The following is a 22266-nucleotide window of genomic DNA, read 5'->3' as shown; positions in this document are numbered from 1 at the left end:
ATGCCGCGATCTGGAAGAAACCGACGCCGCGAGGAAAATTCCGATTCGCCGTTACGTAAAGATTTTGCTTTGCAAATTTAATACTTCCGTCGACGTGCCGTCGTCGATGTATGTAACGCGGTCGATTAATGATCGAATATAATGAAACCGCGCGTGCGATTTGTGTAATCACGCGCCGATTGTTCCCGTCAATATGCTCGACCGTCAGCCCGTGGGAACGCGCAGAAATTCTACGTCGTATCAGAATTTACACGCGTCAAGCTGAACGTGATATCACACGCATCGCGTGCCCGAAACGGCACGGCGCGTGGCCACATATATGCATAAGAATGTGTGAGCGTGTATGTGTGTGCGTGTGTGCCCGTGAACACGGTCACACGTGCTAATATAAATATTTCTTGTATATTCGTGATGTTGCGAAAGAAAGAGAAAGAAAAAAGGAGGAGAGAAGGTGGGCTTCTCCACGTGGGAAATTAGGCAAGCCAGAAAAGATTGATAGATAAGAGTTCTGTCCCCTCTCAAGCTCTCTCCTCGAAATCGAGAATTGTTTCGACATGATACTTTGATCACTCGTATTTTCTTCGTTATCTAGCTGCACCAGCCTTTATTACCTGGCTACAACAGCCTTCTGTGCGCCTTACAAGTGATTAGATAGACAATTTTCCTAGTATAAAGCGATATAATAAGTTGCAATACTGGATACAAGAGAATATAATGTTTTGATACTCTATTTTATGATTTAATCGAAAACGAAAACAGAAAAAGAGGGAATAATGTAACAATATTTTCGCAAGGAATTCCGATATCACGTTTCCGATCTCACGCGAGGACTGGAATTTCGCTCACGATAAATCGCCCTTGATAAACCGCTATTTTTATCAATTTTGTTCTTTTTAATTAAATTACTTATTGCATATTTCCGTTTAATAATAATAGCTTAATTCAAAATATCGACTGAAATACTGCTGGAAAATAATCAGACAATCACGCCAAACGCGATTCTGCTCAAGAGTCTCATAGCTTGAATTCCCCTCCACCCTCCAAAAAAAAAAAAACTAAAATATATAATTGCCATTACTGAAAGTTAAAATTAGATATTGGAGAAGTATTTAGAGTATTTCAAATATTTACTAAACACCGCGATGATACGTGACGTTTGCAGTAACGATTCTCTGATTATCTCACGATGTATTGCGATAAAATAAAGTTTAAGCGGCGTGATGTGATGCTCTAAACTTTCTGTTATTAGGGCTACTACGAATTTCGACGCACGTGTATGTATACGGTCGAAAATCACAGTCGCCAAGCGTTTAAGCACATCCGTGCACGTCGCCCACAGGCGAACTAGGACGTAGTCCATTATACGCGAGGACGATCAAAGACCTCAGAATGTACTCACCGTCAACGACATTGCTGTTCGCCAAACGTTGAGCAACGGTGATATTGTCCGCTGTGTTAGTTGGGGGCGCGAAGTCCGGATCATCCTCGTCGAAACATAGGCCTTCCTCGTAATCCGTCAATGTTGTCTCCGTCATGTTCTGCCGCGTGTTGTAACAAAGGTAGCTCCGCGAGTCTGAAACATCGGCGGTTAGGCACTATATGAAACATACGAAACACGCACACCGGGAAATATCCCGCTCGCGCTACAAGTGCGCAGAGCAACGGAAAAGACCCAGGACCACTTGCGAAATGTAGTCGCGAACGCATGTGGCGCCGCGCATGCGTCAGTTATCGAAATTTTTGAATTTCGAGTCGCGACGCCTCTTCTTATCGTCGATACATCGATCCTCGTTCGAGACTCACAAAACAAAATGCATACACCTGCTTTCAAAACGGCTTAAGCACTTTTTTCTCGATGTAGCTGGGAACGCAGTCGACGGTCCAACAAGAGAACTTAACTTCTGGAAACTTTTCGAGGACAAGTTATCTCATTAGACCACTGGCTGCGTTCCAAACTGCATCGAGAAAAAAGTACCGAAACTGTTTTGAAACAGAGTGTATACATACATACATATATTTACTCTTTCTACGTCGCGTACTGAAACTTCGAGACTCGGATAATATCCCTTGATATCATACTATATCATTTAATTGAATTGATGTGAGAGAGAGAGAGAGAGAGAGAGAGAGAGAGAGAGAGAGAAAGAAAGAGAGAGAGAAGGAAAAAAGTATAGAGAGTATAGAGAAGGAATAATATAACAAAAATTTTCACAAGGAATTTCAATTGGACCCCTTCCAGTCGGAAGGTGCACTTCATCGAGTATTCGAAAAAGTACGTTAGCAGGCTAAAGTTAGACGACTCTGTTGTGCGCCGAAGGCATTGAATTCGCGGATCCGAGCGTCGTTCGCTCGGAGCGTCCTCGGCCATGTGAATTTCCATGGGATAATCGCGCGCGCGGGCGAGATTGCGTAATTCCTTACCTACGGCCGTCCACGTGAATACTTCTTCACGCCGGCGTTCTTGGTTACTCCGCGCGCGTTGTCCCTTGTAACATTCGCGATGATCGTTTCGCGGAAGAAATCAGTCGTCGACGACGTGCGTTGTTCTCTATACGACGATACGGACGTCACGACAACCGGCGGTCGACTGACACCTGACGCGCGTTATCGCGCGCGATGTATTTCGACGCGTGATGCGCGTCGGCAGACACCGTTTCTCGTTTACTTACAAGAGAGAGCTTCGTGACGCACGACGACGACGACGACGACGACGACGACGACGACGACGGCCGTGCTCGCAGAAATTGCTGTCACGAAACAGCTCAACCGTACAATTTGCTATTGTAACAAATGAGAAGACACGCCTCTCTTTCTCTCTTGAGCGTGATGAAGAGAAAACGTAGTTGTATCGCGATGTCACACCTAATGTTTGTGTTTATCTATAATAAAATCCCGGACATCTGTTAAAGTTTCACTCGCAATATAAAGCTTATATCAATAGACGTTTCCTGAGACTTGCCTAATATGAGACGTTCAGATTTTAATTTAGAAATGGAATCTAGAATCTATAAAATTTAGAATGTTGGGTTTGTTGAATACATTCAGTCGAATATATTCGAGTTTTTCAGTCGAATTGTATATGTGACATTATATATACTCAATTCAATTGGAAAGCTCATGTCTAACTTTAAATTCAAATCTGAATATTGTATTTGAAACATGGTTCAAGTAATGACCATTAAATAATGTTCTGATGGTTGATTTTTCAATATAGAATAGTTTAAACTTATACATAAGTTTATAAACTACTATCTATTATAAGTAGTAGTTAAGTAATTATTAAATACTATCGAAAAATCGGTCCTACGAATTCTGAGATGTAAAAATCTTATACCTTAACTATGTATAATTCTTACATTTACTCAATCATTTTGTTAAAAAATCAATGTACGTTAGTTTTTTTTACCAAAACACATGTAATATTAAATGTGGATTAATATATCTTGATTATTATTAAAGCATATATTATAATTCTGTTAGAAAAATGAAAATATATAGATGAAGAAGGATAGAAAGGATAAACAGTAAATACAATTTTTTGTATGATATAAATTTAATTCACAATAAATATGTATAATATATTAAATAGGAAAAATATAATTTTATAGTATTTTATATCACTATCGAAAAGGAATAATAAGAAGAAGGATAATTGTATGATATAAATTTAATAAGAAGAAGGATAATTGTATGATATAAATTTAATTCACAATAAATATGTATAATATATTAAATAGCAAAAATATAATTTTATAGTATTTTATATCACTATCGAAAAGGAATAATAAGAAGAAGGATAATTAATCTGAAATATTTAGAGGTATAAAACTTTAACTTTGTCAACCAGCTAATTCGAATCACATATTTTCACAACATATTCTCACATTCTGTTCTCATACGCCGCCCAAAGCTGCTTCTTGTACTCTATGACGGCCCCCAGCTCGTCACTCGTTTCCGTGATGCCTCTACCAACTACAACCAGATCAGCGCCAGCGCTCATAACAGACTGCGGATCATTGTATTGCTGACCAAGCTCATCGACGCCTCTGGTCAGCTTGACCCCGGGTGTCAGCTGCAGCAAACCAGGCGACGAAAAGAGATTTGACTGGCACACGACACCAATCACTAGGTCGGTGGCATCCTCCGCCAGCGACACGGCATTCTTCGGATAGTTATCCTTTGTCAACGCGTCTTTGCATGACATCTCGGCAACTAAGAAGACACCACGATGCTCTGTAACGTCCGGTGGCAGACTCTTTTTCAGTGCATCGAGAACAGTTTTACCAGACACGGCATGCACCGTGACTAGATCTGCCCATTCAGAGATCTTGTAAATGCCCTTGTTGTACTGCAGCGCGACCGTCTTGCCAATATCGCTAAACTTGCGGTCCTCCATCAGCAGAAACTCATGCTGCTTCGCCAACTGCTTCAAATCCCGCATAAACTCCTTATCAAAATCTTCCACGATATCGATATGAAGTTTTAGCACAACGATGTGTGGTCCCGCTAGATCAGCTATGTGTAAAATCGCTTTTGCTTCTGTGAAATCCGCCGCCAGACAGAGGTTGGATTGCTTTTTCTCCATCAGTTTCAGCAACCTCGAGGCTAACGGGTTTTGTGCTAGTTCGGCACGTTTGTAATATGACAGTTTCAGTCTATTCATCGGTAAACCTGTGAAAAATGTACTTTATATACTCTGATAATGATTGACATAATAAATGTGAATTTATTGAGAGAATAACCAATTGATTAAGAGAAAGTCTTCGTTTTATAAAGAAAATATATATAATTATCATTTCAAAAAATATTAAGAGTTAGACAATTATTTATTAAGCTACTTCCCAGTAAATATGCATGTCTAAAAGATGTCGAAAAGATATCTAAAAGACGCCTTATGCAACAAAATGTTGCATAAGATATCTTTTAGATATCTTTTCGACATCTTTTAGACATGCATGTTTACTGGGTTTTACATAGACTGTTATGTAACCACCATTGGAGTGTTTAAATGTTTGTACTCTCAAATTGGAAAATTAGATGTTGATATAAGATGTCATCATATCTTTCGACTTACTTAGAGGTGGAATTTGTACTTGATTAGATCTCATGTAATTGTTTACATCATGCATAATTTGTTTTGTGATCTTCCCGGCTTCGAAAAGATATTTCATAAATGCTGTAACTGTAAATATGCTTTTGACTTCGATATCATGATTTTCCAGGTTATATCGGCCGCCTTGCTCTCTATCTATTATCACCAGTGCTTCCGTCACAGTTAACTGTTCCTTTCTCAAAACATTCACGGTCTCTAGGATGCTGCTACCACTCGTGATAACGTCCTCAATGATTACACAATTGTCACGAGGTAAATATACACCTTCAACCAGCTTCATCGTGCCATATGATTTGGCCTCTTTCCTTTTTATTAGCATTCGAATATCGTTCTGTACAGATATCAGTGTAGCTAATGGCAACGCTGTATATGGCACTCCACAAATTTGGTTCACTTTGTTTGTGGAATGTCTTCTAAGTTTCCACAGTGCTTGTGCTAATACACCCTGTAAAAATAAAACAAATAAATGATCAGAAATAGTTTTATCTGTATAAAGAAAACGTTTTTCTTGAAGACAATTGATATTCATTTTAACAAGACCATGTTTATTGAAAGTAGATAATATACAACATATAGCTAATTTTATCATGTTAATAGTTGTTACTATAGCTTTTATTTTTATTACTCTAGGTAAGGGATATAAATATGATTACTTTATAGGCTACTATATATATTCCACTTGTTTCTTTCCACTTTGTTTACTTACTATGATCGTTGGATAAGCTATTATGACTCGAAGATCAAAGTATATTGGTGTTTTTATACCAATCTTTGTTGTAAATTCTCCAAATTTTACAGCCTTTATATCATAAAGCATCACAGCTAGCTCCTTCCTTATTTCTTCCATTCTGTCTGTAATTAAAGCAACACATGTTGGAACAAATTTGAGAGTACAAATATTTAAACACTCCGATGATGGCTATGTAACAGACAGTCTATGCCCATACACAAATCTTCAAAAAACATTCTAAAGACATTCTAAGGACATTCATACATCCTAAGAACGTCCAAGAACATTCTCTGAAGATTTTGTGCTCTTTGGGTGTAAAAGTAAACCTAGCTTAATAAATAATTGTCTAACTCTTAGTACTTTTTGAAATGATAAATACATAAATTTTCTATTTTCAAGTGTTTGGTACAAAAATTGCTACACAAAAATATGCAAATGTGGTGACAATAAACCTGAAAAATATATATGTTTAAAACAAAAAATATTGATAGAATATTATAAATATTCCAAATATTATATCACACTTAAAAATTCTCACTAACACTGGGATTCGAACTTGGACCTGAGACACCTTTAAATTATGAGCCTATTGCTTTAGACACTACACCACTTTTTCGATTGATATAAACGTCTTATATTTTATCTATATATGTTACAATTAACACAGTAATATGATTTTTTTATATTTAATTTTAATAAAATTATATTTTTTCGTACTTTTGTTATTAATTTAAGCCTTAACTAGTGAGGTGAGGTCTACGAAACACCGCAAATTCCATTTTGGTCTTAAAATTTTTATTATTACATTATATACACGTCGAATTTACGAAATTTACGTGGATGGACATAACATGATTTCATAAATTATTAAATCTATAGCGTAATGAATCATAATCTGTAGTTGCAGTCAATTGCAACTTGCGCAATTGAGATGCTCTTCTATTATAATAAAAGCTGTACTGTCCAGATCGAACATCAAATCACGTTGACGTCAAAATAATGTCAAAATAAGAGAATGACTGAAAAACTCACTTTTCAATCACGATTCATTTTTCTATTCATTTTGGCGTTATTGTGTTCGTTTGTTCTACTTGGGCATGGGGATATGGCTAATATGAAATCTACGTTGATATTTCGAAAATGAAATACTTCGATTTATCGAAGATAAATGAATGTTGCATCTATATCGATATTTCGTGAATATATCCATCAACGTAGTTCACGTAAATTACATGGATTCGATGTGAATACAACCCAAGGAGCGCCAATGCACGTACAACGCGCTTTAAATATGCATTTTAATTAGCATTAAAAGCGCATATTTGTCCCGCATTAAATTCGCATTATGGCAGCGCATTCAAAAAAATATTTTTCGCGTATCTTGTTCGCTGGTATTCTTGCGAATTTATGTTTCTACAATGTTTCTGCAACATTGCATTGCAATATACAATATTGAAACGTTGCAGTAATGTTGCTGCAAGCGTCTATGCTGTATGTGCGAGTTGTTCTTTCAACATTATTTTTTATTAAATCAATGACAAATATTGTTAAATCAACTATAAATATGGCATTCTGTGATATTAACATTTCATTGACGTGAGGAATCTCATCTGGAAAGCTCATCTGGAAAACGCACCTAAGAAATCTAGACGAAATATCCAGTAGAAATCCCAATCCCAAAGGGTGTTTAATTGGAATTTTTCAATAAGAAGCACCCATTCTTATATTTCAGTAAATATGCATAAATCTCTTAAACTAGTACAACCACTTCACTAAAAAGAAAAAAACTTTAACTTTTTGTACCAGTAAACATCAATTTAGGAAGTTTTACGAAAAAGAACAGATCTTTTGTAAGCAAGCAATAATTTGTGATTTAACGATGTATGTAAAAAATTATTCATTCATTTTATAAAATTTCCCAGTAAACACAAAGTAACAGTTATACACCTATTAGTTGTAATTTCCTACTCAATAATATAATTGTTACATAACACACGCGTTATATAACAGTTATATTATTAAGTAAGAAATTACAACTAACAGGTATATAACTGTTACTTTGTGTTTATTGGCTTATTATTACGAAATGCGTAAATATCATATTAATTTTAAACACACAATTAATGCGGTTTCGAAGCCAATACAGTTGAATGCGCATTAAAAGCACGTTATACGCGTATTGGCGCTTCTTGGTACGTATTTGTTTTTGTTGGGATATAATTACGTGAAATCTATGTTGATATTTCGAAGATGAAATACCTCGATTTATCGAGGACAAATGAACGTTACATCTATATCAATATCTCGTGAATAAATGTCCATTTCACGTAAATTACGTGGATTCGACGTGGATACAACGTACTTGTTTTTATCGGACACTTGTTACAGAGCGCAGTTGGGCTTGGCCAGAATTCAAATTTACACATGTACGAGCGACCTCGAACACGTGGCAATCAGTCTGCGGTAGAGACTGGGAGACAGAGAGCTAATATGTACCGGTTATGAAGTTTAATTAAAGTACGCGGATTAATGGAGATCTTGAGCGTGAAGCTTACAGCCTTTAAAGAGATAATTACTGACTTACCGACCATTGTTCAAGCGCAAATATCAACGTCCTTTTCGAATTGCTAATAAATTGCAGCCGATTACCTTCGCCACAAAGAAAAATCTAAGAGTGGCCACGCCATACGTTTTGGCCGACACCGATTTTCACGCTGTTCGATGCGCCATCTGCACCCATTTTTGAGGTGGAACTACGTTTCCTTCGCTCATTTTCACACGCTACCGGTAAAGTACCGCTAACGGTAACATGGACTGTTTATCTTCTCAACCACGTAATTTTGCGCTTAGCACGGACACGAATCGCCAGAAAATCGCGTAGGATGCACACGCAACAAATCGATACTTTACCGGCAGCATCTGAAAATGGGCGTAGGGAATGTAGTTCCACCTAGAGATGGGCAAAAAGAATCGATGTTTAGAAAATAACGGTGTTCGCTCATTGAAGATAGTATTACATGTAGAAAAAATATTAGGGTCTCTAGAAATTCTCTATCCGACAGCCAATCGGTGCACGACTCTCTAATTGAGAGGGAATCCGCTGAAAGGAATAAGGGCGAGTTTTTTAATTCATCGATGGATCCATCATATGATGTGCAAATACAGCGTTTTACTGCATTTGCGCATCATGCGATGGATCCATCGATGAATTAAAAAACTCGCCCTAACTTCTTATGGTTGGCGTCATTTGTAAATAAGTTAGAGCAAAATAAAATCACAGATCTCTATACTAAACTAGGTTGCCAACAAGGGCTTCGAACGTGTGTCGCGTAATGTTTCCGGATTCATGCGAGAAAATGGCGGCGGTCTTGTGTGTGGGATGTTGTGTGTGTGACGTGTCACTTGTGTAAGTACTTACACGTACAATGTAAGTCAATGTGGCCATTAAATTATTGTAAGTCAATGTAGCCATTAAATTATTGCCATTAAATTAAAACCAAAAATGCTAGCATTTTATTACATCAAAAAATGTTGTAACAAAAAAATAGATCGTATTGGACGTTATTTGCTCTATTCATTTTCAACAAAAGAATTTTATGACTAAACTAGTGAAAATATGTGGCGGTAGCGGCCATTTTCTCGCATGCACCGAGAAGTCTATCGGACACAAGCCGTTATATGCTTTTAGATAGACTGTTAGCAATCTAGTTTAGTATAGACATCTGTGGATAAAATATACTTGTCTCACTCTTATTCAGTAGTGCAGCTTTTTAGCTACACTACTGAACTGGTGCAATAAGAGTAATGACTTCTGCACACAAGACGCGGTAATGTTTTCCGCGCGGCGAAAGTCCGCGCGACAGCCAATCAATATGTTGTTTTCCCGTAAGAGCTAGAAGGTTATTACGGAAAGCAGCATATTGATTGGCCGTCACGCGAACTTCCGCCGCGTGGCAAGCATTACCGCGTCCTGTGTGCAGGAGCCATGAGACATTATATTTTATCTTGCTCTAACTTATCGCTTTACAAATGGCGCCAACCATAAGAAGTTATTCCTTTCAGCGGATTCCTTTTCAATTAAAGGACACCAATTAAGACCACTTTTTCTATCCTTATGAAAAAAATACGAAAAAAACGCTCAATTTTGGGTGTAAAACCCAAAAAGTGGAGATAAATACCTAAATTTGAGTGTTAACACCCAAAATTGAGAGTTTTTTCGTATTTTTTTCATAAGGGTATTTGCGCCCTATTAAGTTCGATCTCCTTATCTCTTACTTCATAATCACAATTATTACTCGTGACAGCCGAAATTGGCACGAAATGTATTGCGCAGCTTTATCTGTGTGTGTGAGCAGAGGAATCCTCACATTCGGAAACTAGTGGTTTGTTCTAAAATTCATTGCAGAAGTTGTGACAATCTTTTCTGCCCGACTACATAAACGTTTACTGAACGTTTTAGGAACGTCTATTTTAAACGTTCGCAGTTGGACATGTATGGACGTCCGAACAGACGTTTCGTGAACATCGTTGAACTTACTAGGTAGTTTAGGTATAAACATCTGTGCTCCAGGCACATTTGCCTTATCTACCTATTCCTACTGTTCCGTTCCACTATTTCTTTCTCCATAGAGACGTAGTTTTATGAAATCGTCCCGTATCTAGCAAAATTAGTTTCAAAGTCTCCGCTACGAGCCGCCACTTTCCTATTGACTAATTAAAGTCATAGTACAACTTATAATAAGTTGATCGAATATTATTTTCTAATAACACCATTGAACGGCGCGAACGGACATCGTTTGCGAATAAGACGATTCAACTATCGTTTGCAGTCTTTTTATTTTCAAACAGTACACAACTGAATGACAGGTCAGTGATCTTTTATCTTCAAATAGTAAATGTGAAAAGGATGGGGAATAAAAGCAGCGCATTTGTATAACTGCATGTGAAATGTTATTATAAATATTAAAGTATAAGATCACACAGGGATAGGAAATAATTAATAAATTACACGGCATGACATTACGTTTACAGTGTAACACAAATATATTTCATTTTTATTTGAAAACGACAAACACATCTAGAGATCGCAACGCAAACTTCGCGCGATCGCAAAACACATACTTTGCAAGTGTGTATGTGTTCCAAACGGCATAGATTTCCACAGAAAATCCTAAAAATGTTCTAAGAACGTCCCTAAAATATTCCCTGGAGATCTTGTGTTGCCTGGGTGTATGTATGCAATTGTATATGTATGTATGTGATTCACGTGTATGTGTGTGTATGTGTGTGTGTGTGTGTGTGTGTGTGTGTGTGTGTGTGTGTGTGTGTGTGTGTGTGTGTGTGTGTGTGTGTGTGTGTGTGTGTGTGTGTGTGTGTGTGTGTGTGTGTGTGTGTGTGTGTGTGTGTGTGTGTGTGTGTGTGTGTGTGTGTGTGTGTGTGTGTGTGTGTGTGTGTGTGTGTGTGTGTGTGTGTGTGTGTGTGTGTGTGTGTGTGTGTGTGTGTGTGTGTGTGTGTGTGTGTGTGTGTGTGTGTGTGTGTGTGTGTGTGTGTGTGTGTGTGTGTGTGTGTGTGTGTGTGTGTGTGTGTGTGTGTGTGTGTGTGTGTGTGTGTGTGTGTGTGTGTGTGTGTGTGTGTGTGTGTGTGTGTGTGTGTGTGTGTGTGTGTGTGTGTGTGTGTGTGTGTGTGTGTGTGTGTGTGTGTGTGTGTGTGTGTGTGTGTGTGTGTGTGTGTGTGTGTGTGTGTGTGTGTGTGTGTGTGTGTGTGTGTGTGTGTGTGTGTGTGTGTGTGTGTGTGTGTGTGTGTGTGTGTGTGTGTGTGTGTGTGTGTGTGTGTGTGTGTGTGTGTGTGTGTGTGTGTGTGTGTGTGTGTGTGTGTGTGTGTGTGTGTGTGTGTGTGTGTGTGTGTGTGTGTGTGTGTGTGTGTGTGTGTGTGTGTGTGTGTGTGTGTGTGTTGGACACATTCCCATACAGCACCAAATATCTGAAATACATCCCAGAGACGTTCCAGAGACAATGTGATATCTCTAGGATGTCTCTGGGATGTATTTCGGACATTTGTGCTGTATGGGATACATACACGCACTTTTTCTATCCTTCCAATATACACTCGCTTATGTATATGTTAAAATTATTAATAACCTCTATTCTGATTAGTTTGCAAAAACAAACAGTAAAACGTAAATATACGACGCGCGAATCGATGAAAGATACTTAAAAAGTAATAAAAATGAAAAACTTGGCAATGTCAATAATCTTTTATATTATTATGCTTGTTTTCCAGTTAATTATCTTCGTATTACACGTCTGGTTTTTACTTAAATTCTGGCTATTCCATTATTAAATTTCTAATCCTCAAATAATTCGAATATACTGTTACTCATCATGCATTGTCGTTCTATTTGCCGCTTTGCTGTTCGTTTTTGCACACAAAGATCCGAACGTTATTAATAACTGCGAAGAGAAATTAAATCTTGATGGCTAATACAATACAGTCAACGTAGCGACCGACATGATCATTCTTCGATCAATTAATTATGATAATTATCGTAAAATGACACGGTGAAGTACTGTCCAGCCTGTTTGAAAAACTTTAATCGCGCGTGAGTCGCGACTATTTATGCATGTAACATCTTGTAAAGTCTTGCAAGATGCAAAATGTCTTAAATTATTAGACGGCGTGTGCACTCGAGAGTTTCGTTGTTGCTTCTCGAATGTGTCTATGCGCCAATTCTGCCTAGGAAAAAAAGAAAGAAAGAAAAATCAGAACAGCAAAACGCTCGCCTAACGAAACTCTTCAGTACGTGCGCAGCCCGCAACCTGCGTCGAAGTTGTCCTACGTAGTTCCGCCGGAAATAATCGTTATGTGTTGCGTTAGTATGATCCGTTTATCGTCGATGAATGCGCGCTTTTTATAGGCCGTTACATCGCAAGAGCAAGATTAAACTATCTTGCGTCGTTTGGCTATTGAGGGCTTCGGCTGATCGCAACGTCCCCTCTTCGAAGAACGTCTTCATTGTCTGTCATCGTTACCTCGGTGTCCTGTGACTTCCATGTCTTTCTCTTTCTTTTCTTGCGGAACGTCGCGTGTTCGTTTTTCGTTACACTCGACTAGATCAAGGATCGATTTTTTCAGCTTCTTGGAAAACTAGCAGCTTGGTAAGCCAACTAGTAGATTAAATCATACGTTTGTCTTTGTTTTTCTTTCGAATTAGACAAAGACAGACAAATAATTTACCTGTTTTTTAGCTTATATAGCTCAAGAAGTTGAAAAAATTGGTTCTAAATGGACTCATTTTCTAATCGGCCTTATATTCTCACTTTTTCTCAACTACTCTCTCTCTCTTTCTCCTTTCTGTCTCTCTTTCTTTCTTGTCTAACTTTCAGCAGCACGCTTCTCAAGAGCGAGCGCCTTGGGACTCTAAATGCTTATAAATTCTATGTAAATACAAGTACAATATAATTAATCTCAATTCTCAATGGCCAAGTCAATTGGATTCTATTCGATATACAGTAACTTTCTAGATACTCCGCTATATTTCTATTTTTCTTCTTTTTCTTTTTTTTTCTCCAAAGTCCGTATAAACCCTGCTAAAGTCGCGCCCCGTTCCGTTCCGGTCGGCGGCGCTAACCGGGTGGCCGATCGAAAACGAGGTGTATTATTTTACAAAGAGATACCTTTACGGGGGGATGGGAAAATTCTATTTTCCTTAATTGTCGTAATATACGTTCCGCATTATAAGTAATGAGTTCGAAGTCGCCCTAGCACACAGTTGGTTTATATGACCTTTTATATATGAATGGAGAGAGTATATGAGAGTATGTATGAGCTTTAATGATAGTACTTTAATAGCATTGTTCCACACTTCTCTTCTTCCTCGGATAAATACAGTTCTACTCTGCATTCGATTGGCCACCCATTTCTAATATCGCTTAAACTTAATCGTTTGAATCGCATCGAACACTTTTCGACGTATACCTGTAAAAGAAACTGACGGGCTCTGTCGTTGAATGCAACAAATGGACGATAAATTTATACACACGAAAAAGACTGTCCGAGATAATCGAAAAGATTAAATTCTAACACTCGTAATGACGCCTACTACGTGGCGAGGAAGAGCAATTACAAGAGAATAATTATCTAATCTTCGATCTTGCATTGACCAAATATTTAAAATCTCCCGAGCTATGACTATACATCTATCCGCAAGTAATTGACGTTTCAAGAGTGCAACAAGTTTAATAACATCTTTTGCAACTTTTCTTATAAGTTTTCAAAGACATTATTTTATATTAATTTAATATAAACGTCAATTAAAACACATCTGCATTCGCTCTGAAGTAGTGATACGCTTCGTGTATCACACGAGCGTCACGCGAAAATGTGTTAATATACTGATATTTATTAATATAAACACTAATTTAATATAACAAAATTAATATTATATTAATTTTGTTGATAGATTTGACGATATTGAAATTTAAGAGAGCACGTCAGATTCTATTTACATTACAATTTACGTCAGAAAAAGATCGATCGTCATCTTAGAAAGTGAAGGAGAAATAATTGGCTGATTCGTTGAGAATTCATTGACGACGGTTTTTTTTATCGTTAAAAGAAATATTACTTTCAATATGCCGGGAATAAATCGTTATCGACAAACCCGTCCACTGCTTTGCCTCATAAAAAAGTTCTTACGACTATTCGTTTACTCATCTAATTTGAGGAATAGTTTAATTGAGGCCTGTACATTTGGCGCATCGTCAGCGTTAGAAATTAATTAATCTTCGTGAGTCACAAAGTTGTGTGTCACTTGTCTCGACGAAATTATCTTCTCAAAATTGCCCTTAGAAGTCAGAGAGTTTCAATATAGCAAAAAATTGCACGTTAAATTATTTAAAAGAAGAAAATATCTCGCGGCTCAACAACAATCAAGATCGAGTCAAGAGATAATGTCCAATTAGTATAGAAGAGACGTTACAATTAAATATGAAACATTTCTAAAACAGCTACGTAAAATAGACATTTAAATTGCACGAATAATTAGACATGTGCGTCAACAATAACTATCATATCTATAACAGATCTCGGGACAATACACATTGTCCTCGTAATAATAATTAATAATTACGAGCGGTGCTCTAACGTGACGTTCTAATCGTTACGCGACGCTACGTCGCTCTTCGATAAAGTCTAAAAATATATACAAATGTAATTAAAATTACACAAAAATTGCGAAGTTCTCAAAAATATGATAAATAATATTTGTTTGATTCTCACTCAGCTGACGACTTAGCAGAGACAATACCTTTGTTAATTAGATAGTAAATATACGATAATGTGACTCTTCAGAGATCTCTGCAAAGTGTTCTGCAAACTAGTGTATAAGGTGTTTCACACAATATCTTCAAATATCTGGAAATATCTCGGTTTGGCATAGCCTCAAGAAACTATGATGTATATTTCTCTCGGAATATCGTTTGTATTGTAAACTAACGTTCTAGTTGTTCGTACGTTGCTGCTCGAACGGATATGAAAATCAACATGTGCGACCGTCAATCACTGAGTACAAAGAACAGCAATAAAGAGAACGTCGATGTATTTGGACTGCCAAATGGCTGTAAAAAATAGGCCCATTCGTAAAATATGCAATCGTAATTGGGAATAATTATACGTTACTCATTGAATTACAAAAATTAGATAAATGTCAATCAAAGTAATCTAAGCTAGTCAGGTGAATTTTTATGAAAGCACAAGAGAATCAATTTTTTGATCAACCGATCGGGAATAAATTCAACAAATGATCACTCAAAGTCCGATGGACTGCAACGACAAAATGATCACGTCTTCATAGAGACTGCGTCTCTTTATCTCTGCTCTGGAAAGAGCATTAATTGCGCTTGAGAATCGCGCTTGAAAAATGCGCTTCGAAGCATCGTTAATTGCTCTGTGTGTGTTGCCTCGACGATCATCGTCTCAATTTCACGCGCGTGCCTCAAAACAACGCATCGCGAATCAAGGGTCGTATACGCGAGAAGATCCCTCGATGATCCTTCGTGCTTCTCGTTTTCAACGACCCTCTCTCGATATCAGGACAAAACTTGCCTGGAGGCGACCGCGAACTCGTCTTCGCCGCGCTCCAAGTCCTTCCAAGTCAACTCGTCGGCAGCCGTTGCTCCGAACACGCCCGGACTTACGGAAGTCGATGTCCTTCGTTCACGAGGAACCGTTCTCAACGATCAAGATCGCTTCCCGACGTCCCGCTGTGGCTTATTCACTCGACATCAGCTGCACGCTGTCGTCCGCCGAGCGATGAAGTCGTCGAACTTCCGACAACGAGCGAATCGGCGTCGGATGAAGTAACGAGAATGGATGCGAGTGTCGATCTGAAAGGAAAGAATCGTTTAGTTGCAGTAAACGGCTTTCTTAGCTCCGTACGCAAAAAAATACATACGACATTCGATATTTCATAAATTTATATATCCGCAATTCTATCGCGTGAATTCACTATAAGCATCAAATTTATTCAAAATAAATACGTACTACGTCTTAATAAGCTTGGTGTTTCAGTCAAAAATATTAAATTAAAACAAAAGTTCGGCTTGCTCATTGCATACTAACTTTTTCTTCGGTAAAGTTTTATCATATATTCTTGTAAACAGGATGAATTCTCTATTTGAGTGCATAAGAATGAACTTTTCTCAAATTTAAGAGGAATATATTTGTGGAGACTATTATTGAGAAAATATTCTTTGTTGAAGGTAACTACCACTTACAAGAAGAAAAGTAGACGCTAAGTAAGCAGCAGAATGATATTTTTCCGTGTGCGTCGAGTCGCCACAGGGGACTCCCTAGGCACTTTATGGATTAATTTCCGCACACGCGAGTTCTCATTTGATCATATACAAAATTATTAATTGGATAAATCACAAGATGTATAAATATATTATTAATTTGGAATATACCGGCACAAAATTGTATAAAATGAAATTCTGCGGACACGATCAATTAACTAGGAGATACATTTTTAAGCGATACCTCACAAATGTGCGATAATATCGTTTCGCAGAGATAGCTAATGATAGCGAGTCGTCATATGTAGCTTCTATAATCGCTCTATCGATCCGGTGGCTTCAATAGCACAGAAAGCTGTAGCGATACTTCCCGTCGGCCGTCCCACCGAGGAACCTTAATTTATTCGGGTTAAAAATAAGGAGAAGGCAGAGCGTGTACACGCGAGAAAGAGAAAGACGGGAATCGCGCGTGTCCGTAAACGCAATGCCAAGGTCGGACAAGTAAGTATCTCTCTCTCTTGCAAATGGATCGATTTGCCAAAGCTCCGATCTACATTTCCATCGCGCTATGCCGCGTGGCATGGGGAGCCGGCAATCTCATCGGGACACGTGGACAATCTCACGTGCCCCGACGAAATGTTTCAGACGCGCCTCGTGGTCTCGACTCGTTTGGTTAATCGCTCCTTTCCGTGTCTCCGTCACGCGCAATTTACGACCACCAGAAACGTAGTTTTTTAAGAGAATCCGACTCTAGAGACAGAAAAGGAAAAAAAAGAAAACAGGAGCGGCAAGTTTCCTCGAGTTTTTTTTTTTGAAATTTATTCGCAGAGTTTTGCGGAACGTCGACGAGCATTCTCACGAGGAAACGCTCACCTCTGATGTCCGTCGACGGTTCGCTCCTGGAGAGCTCATGCTCGTTGCCGCGATGCGACGGCGTCCTCGACGGGCTCTTAGACGGTGGCACCGTGTTGCTGTCGTTCTTGCCCGGGGTGATGGTCGGATCCTGATGGGGAAAGTGGAAAGCCGTGGAATTGGGCCAAGACGCCGGCGGTGGACTGCGCACCAGATGCTCGTGTACCTGCGCGAGTGTCAAAGGATCCGCATCGCCCAATTCCTGAAAGCACATGTAGTTACTACCTCGAGAAGGTTGAAATTTCGTTTCGTTACTCGACAAGAAGACCTTGACATGACGCTTATTACATATGTGTGAACTGTATTAATTCGATTTAAAGTTCCTCGCAAAAAGAATTTACATGTATTATAATATTATAACATTTTATAATATTTCGAGACCGTGTATTAAAAGAATTTTATTCCGAGAGTGTGCTAAAAAAGAGAATTTTATTTTATTTGCTTTCTTCCTTTCCTTTCTTCTCCATTTTTTAAATTCTTTCTTACGCAACCAAAAGAGAAAGAGACTGAGATCTGCCAAGTTTTTATTAGACCCGGAAGTTTGATCGAAGTCTTACCTGCGACATCAGAATCGCATCGTCAGACTCGGACTCCTCGATCGATTCCACGAGGCTCTCGCGACTCGCTAGTACCTGAATAATTAGAGAAAATTTGCACAATCGCGTCGATATATTGCGGAGCGACACGTACATTAGCCGTCGCCATGGAACAAAAGAACGCGTTATATCGTATTAACGACTCACTGAACGTTTCTGCAGAAAAGCAGAAAAGTCGGACGACCGAAAACTAAAACACGATGTTTTTCTGCGAGCATTAAGCTTAATTAGAAAAAAAAAGAAAACTACAGGGATCTAAAAATTGCAAAGTCGCAAAGATATATGAAGATCACAAAAAAATTACAAAGATAAAGTCACGCAGATAAAATAGCATTAAATTATAAAATAGCAAAATTATAAAGACATGTATATCTTAGCGATCTAATGTCTAAAGTTGCAACAAAATTGGCACACATCAAACTAACATTTTGCAATTCAACGAATCGTTCCGATAATTTCGCGAAATCGAGCAGTTTAATATCCGACGATCGGGTAATAATGCAGCAATTGAAATCGAACCTGCAGAAAAGGATTGTCCTGACGACTCAGTCTGAGCGCCTCCATGTCCTGATCGATGTTACGCGTTCTACCGGGTGTCAAGGTCAGAATGGAGTGCGATGGTGACGGCTGACAGGCAACGACAACGTCCACTGCTGTCACGCTCAAGGTTGACGGAATTCGCGACATAGTATTGTCATTCTCGAAGCCGTTCCGACGACAACCAGTGGTGATGACCGCTGAAAGCACAAGTGTCGCAGGTGTGTCATTAATCCCCGGCCACATGTGACGGAATCGTGTCGTCGCGAATATCTCCGGGATTATACAATCGAAGAATCGACTTACCGGGAGTTTCCACCCTGGGCGCGCGCTCCATCTCTTCGTCCTCGTTAATCTTCATCCCTAACGCCAGCTTCTTCGACTTGAACAGGTTCGTGAAAAAAGCCGCACCTTTACGCTTCACCCGGTCATACCTGAGCGCGCTCTCGGACGACACGTGTATCATAATTCGTCTGAAAGTGTCGCAAACTGTGAACACCGTGTCATACAACGTGCGATACCACCACTGCATGCGGTACATCCTCGGACGACACGTGTATTATAACTCGTCCGGTGGGGTAAAACACACAGCAGTGTCTCGCTTGTCTCGCGCGATGTTGTTATTTTACAAGTCCACAAAAACGCGCGTCGAAATCGTGCAAAACATATTTTCACCAACACAAACGGATCTGTTTTGCTCGAACCGGTAGTTTAAAGGCGTAACGCTGTATTATTATATTACCATTGTTATTATTATTATCGAACATCTTCCGGTCGATCCGGGAATCGACGATGAATTTACTTGTACGCGATCAGCAGAATTCAAAGATTAATTTGCATACTCAATACAATGAATACGTTTCGCTGGTGGAATGCCGTACAACGGGACGCAATGTACGATAAAAAAATATTGCAAATCATAACCTAGTAATATCCGGTCGCTCAATCGAGCACATCTTGAAAGAGGTGCCGACTTACTCAGACGCGGACTTTCGGTTTCTCTCTTTCTCTTTTCAATCGCCGCAGTTAAACAACATCTCCATGGCAGGGCATGGAACTCGTATTTTTTGTCAAGATAATAATATCGATCTCATGTTCGTCGGGAAGCGACGACGACGCTGTAAACAACAGACAGGTCGTGTCTCTCGCGATGCAACGCGAGCGTGAAAGGTGTAGCAACTGTTAGAGGTGTCACGAGAGGATCTTCCTCGATTTTGACAAACAGCAACTTGAAGCTCGCAGGCCGAGGCGGCGAATACTGGCAACTGCAGTTGCAGAAGGGTGTGCACCTGCCTCTTGCAAGGAGCTCGCGCAGCTGCAGCTGTCAGCGGATGCACGGGGCTTGCGCGCGAAAGGCGGTGGAAAGGCGGCCAGGGGGTGGCTGGGGATGGGTAGGTGGCGGAAAAGACGAGGGCGACGGAGTCCTTAGAGAACGAAACCAAGTGTCGCGTTATTCCTCTTTCTCTCTCCTTTTCTGCTCGCTCGATAGACACCTTTATGACCCATATTTCATGTTTGCTCGATTTACCAGGCGGGACTGTTTGGGAAAGAAAAGATAAAAGGGCACCGGTCGTATCGTGAGTCCGGGTTTTCAAGTGGAGCGGCGACAGAATACGATTTGTCCAGCTCTTTTCACGTTTTTGAGGGGCAGACTAGCGCGAAAATTAGATTTGCTATTAAATGTTCGATCTTGGCTGACGGAATTCCCGAGAAATTCTCTTTCGCTATATGATTTTTGTATGGCATCGATAACGGACAGTTGAGATAAAAATCACGACGTGTCTTCAGTATAAATCAGTAATCGACGTCGGGAGACAAAACATCGGGGGGTCTTATAAGTTGATCTTCAAAGATCTCGAGATAATATGTTGTACATCGGGTGCTTCAGGAAAACGAGTACTTTTCCAGGATTGCGCCACGTCGTGCTTATACGATCGATCGCTCTACGAGGGACTGCGATATACAAGGTGGCTATAATTCCGAGCTATAACGTTTGTTGGTGGCGCGAATGTAATAATTGAAATTTAAACGACTACGCCTACATTAATCATGATATTATTAGTGCTGTAATCTGTGTTATTCACACAGGAAGAGACTGATTGGCTGCGTTTCCTTCCGACCATATAAAAGTCTGATAAAAATCGAGCACATTTACTTTCAAGAAAAATTGAGAAAAACTTACAACTACTGCAACTTCAATCACGCGTAAATTATACCCGGGAAACCCGGACGGAAACTTTAATCGAGCGAGCCAGCTGACGCTTTAATCTCCGGCAAAAATTAAGTCTACTCATTACGCTAAGCCAGCATTCGATAAGATAGTGTTACTTATTTACTTTCGCCAGTCAAAGCGGCACTATTTTCATACCGTAACGACTTCGCAAGCGTGTTGACAAAACGCTGAATTAAAATTCCTCAACAGAGATTTAAAAAGCAGAAGAACGCAGGGTCGACCAGCCTAATCAAAGCTCAAATTACGAAACATCTGTCAGGATACACATATTCTCATCACGATATCTCATCATCCGTCGCACTCTTACGACTCAACGAGCCGCAAGCTTCGATTTTTACGAGAACTCAACTAATAAAGTCATTTTCTTCTCGCCGGGACAATCTATTACCACTTGACGCTCCACCCGATCTGATCAGCAATTACAAAGAGAGAGAGAGAGAGAGAGAGAGAGAGAGAGAGAGGGAGGAAGAGAAAGAGAAAAAGAGTGCAATCACCACGGCTATTGTGTTTTCTCTCTCTTTTTCTTTCAATATATAGCTACAGGCACCTAATAAGATCTCTGCTCCAACGTCACTCAATGTTAAAAGATAAATATTATGTTAAATTGGCAATGCCATTCTCTGATTAATAAATGATCCTTGATGTTCTTTGAAAATAATATTTCCAAGATATTTTTCAAAAAATCACAGATCACGTCCGAACAGGTTCGTTCTTATGCCACGGCAGCTTAAGCTGGAACTTGTACTCGTGTTCGCGACGACAAACCGAACTCGAGGACTCGATCGACCGACTACACACTCTCGATGTATCCTCCACAAGTTGGTTGATCGTCGAATTACCTGAAGGCTCGCGCACCTGCCGCCGGTGCATCTTCGTCCGCGACGCCGAACGGGTTGCGTCGCGTCGCGTCACGCCGCGCTCGCCGGACGATACGTCGCGACGACGCCAACAACAGGGTGCGGCGCGCAACCCCGACGAGAGGGTGCCCACAACGCCGGCGGTCCTACGCGAAAATCAAAGAAAACCGGCTAGGGCCGGCTCGCCGCTAATGCGCGGGCGCGCATCTCGCCGGGGGAAGCGCACCCTCTGCGTTCGAATTCGCGACGGAGCGAGACGAGATCAGGCATATCTCTATGAAAAAAAGGGGTACTTCTCCACGGTTGCTTTAGAAACGGATGTTGGGGCTGAGGTTGTCCATCTCGCGACTGGACACATTGATTGCTGCGCTGATTCTTACCGATTATCTCAAAGCTGAATCAAAATTCGAATTACCAGATAGGATAAACATCCTCAATTACTGACATACCCTGAACATTACTGAGATACACTGAAAAAAAGGTTACTTGAACATTTAT

The 22266-nt window shown here is 39.7% G+C and overlaps 3 protein-coding genes across 8 annotated transcripts in view; all 3 read right to left on the bottom strand.

The window, feature by feature from the left end:
• Window positions 1-2594, bottom strand: part of LOC116844849 (protein pinocchio) — a 57157-nt gene extending 54563 nt beyond the window's left edge. Inside the window, exons 1-2 of the mRNA XM_032816934.1 lie at window positions 2422-2594; window positions 1400-1573 (exon numbers count right to left, since the gene is read on the bottom strand). Of these exons, the coding sequence (XP_032672825.1) occupies window positions 1400-1535 (136 nt within the window). The 5' untranslated portion in view covers window positions 1536-1573; window positions 2422-2594. The remainder of the gene's footprint in view (window positions 1-1399; window positions 1574-2421) is intronic.
• Window positions 2595-3652: 1058 nt separating this feature from the next.
• On the bottom strand, window positions 3653-8590 carry LOC116844885 (uridine 5'-monophosphate synthase). 2 transcript variants are annotated; one of them, XM_032817005.1, is made up of 4 exons: window positions 8428-8590; window positions 5820-5965; window positions 5075-5558; window positions 3653-4671 (listed from the first exon to the last, which is right to left on the bottom strand). In XM_032817005.1, exons 1-4 carry the CDS (start codon window positions 8432-8434, stop codon window positions 3881-3883), a joined length of 1428 nt encoding a protein of 475 aa, XP_032672896.1. In that variant the 5' UTR covers window positions 8435-8590; the 3' UTR covers window positions 3653-3880. The 2 variants fall into 2 exon arrangements, with proteins under 2 accessions (XP_032672896.1, XP_032672895.1); XM_032817004.1 differs by lacking the exon at window positions 8428-8590 and adding an exon at window positions 8206-8362.
• A 4730-nt stretch (window positions 8591-13320) lies between these two features.
• LOC116844867 lies at window positions 13321-21931 on the bottom strand. Of its 5 annotated transcripts, none has more exons than XM_032816963.1 (6): window positions 21751-21931; window positions 18985-19151; window positions 18661-18878; window positions 18103-18177; window positions 17507-17747; window positions 13321-16225 (listed from the first exon to the last, which is right to left on the bottom strand). In XM_032816963.1, the coding sequence occupies exons 2-6, from the start codon at window positions 19142-19144 to the stop codon at window positions 16110-16112; spliced, it is 810 nt and encodes a 269-aa protein (XP_032672854.1). In that variant the 5' UTR covers window positions 19145-19151; window positions 21751-21931; the 3' UTR covers window positions 13321-16109. The 5 variants fall into 5 exon arrangements, with proteins under 5 accessions (XP_032672854.1, XP_032672855.1, XP_032672856.1 ...); XM_032816964.1 differs by lacking the exon at window positions 21751-21931 and adding an exon at window positions 19657-21698; XM_032816965.1 differs by lacking the exon at window positions 21751-21931 and adding an exon at window positions 19421-19632.
• Window positions 21932-22266: the final 335 nt, after the last annotated feature.

The sequence above is a fragment of the Odontomachus brunneus genome, unplaced genomic scaffold (genome assembly GCF_010583005.1).
Source record: "Odontomachus brunneus isolate Ranch 3 - 2012 unplaced genomic scaffold, Obru_v1 Obru_scaffold_047, whole genome shotgun sequence".
In the NCBI taxonomy this organism is placed as follows: domain Eukaryota; kingdom Metazoa; phylum Arthropoda; class Insecta; order Hymenoptera; family Formicidae; genus Odontomachus; species Odontomachus brunneus.
This window is presented reverse-complemented; position numbering and strand designations above follow the sequence as displayed.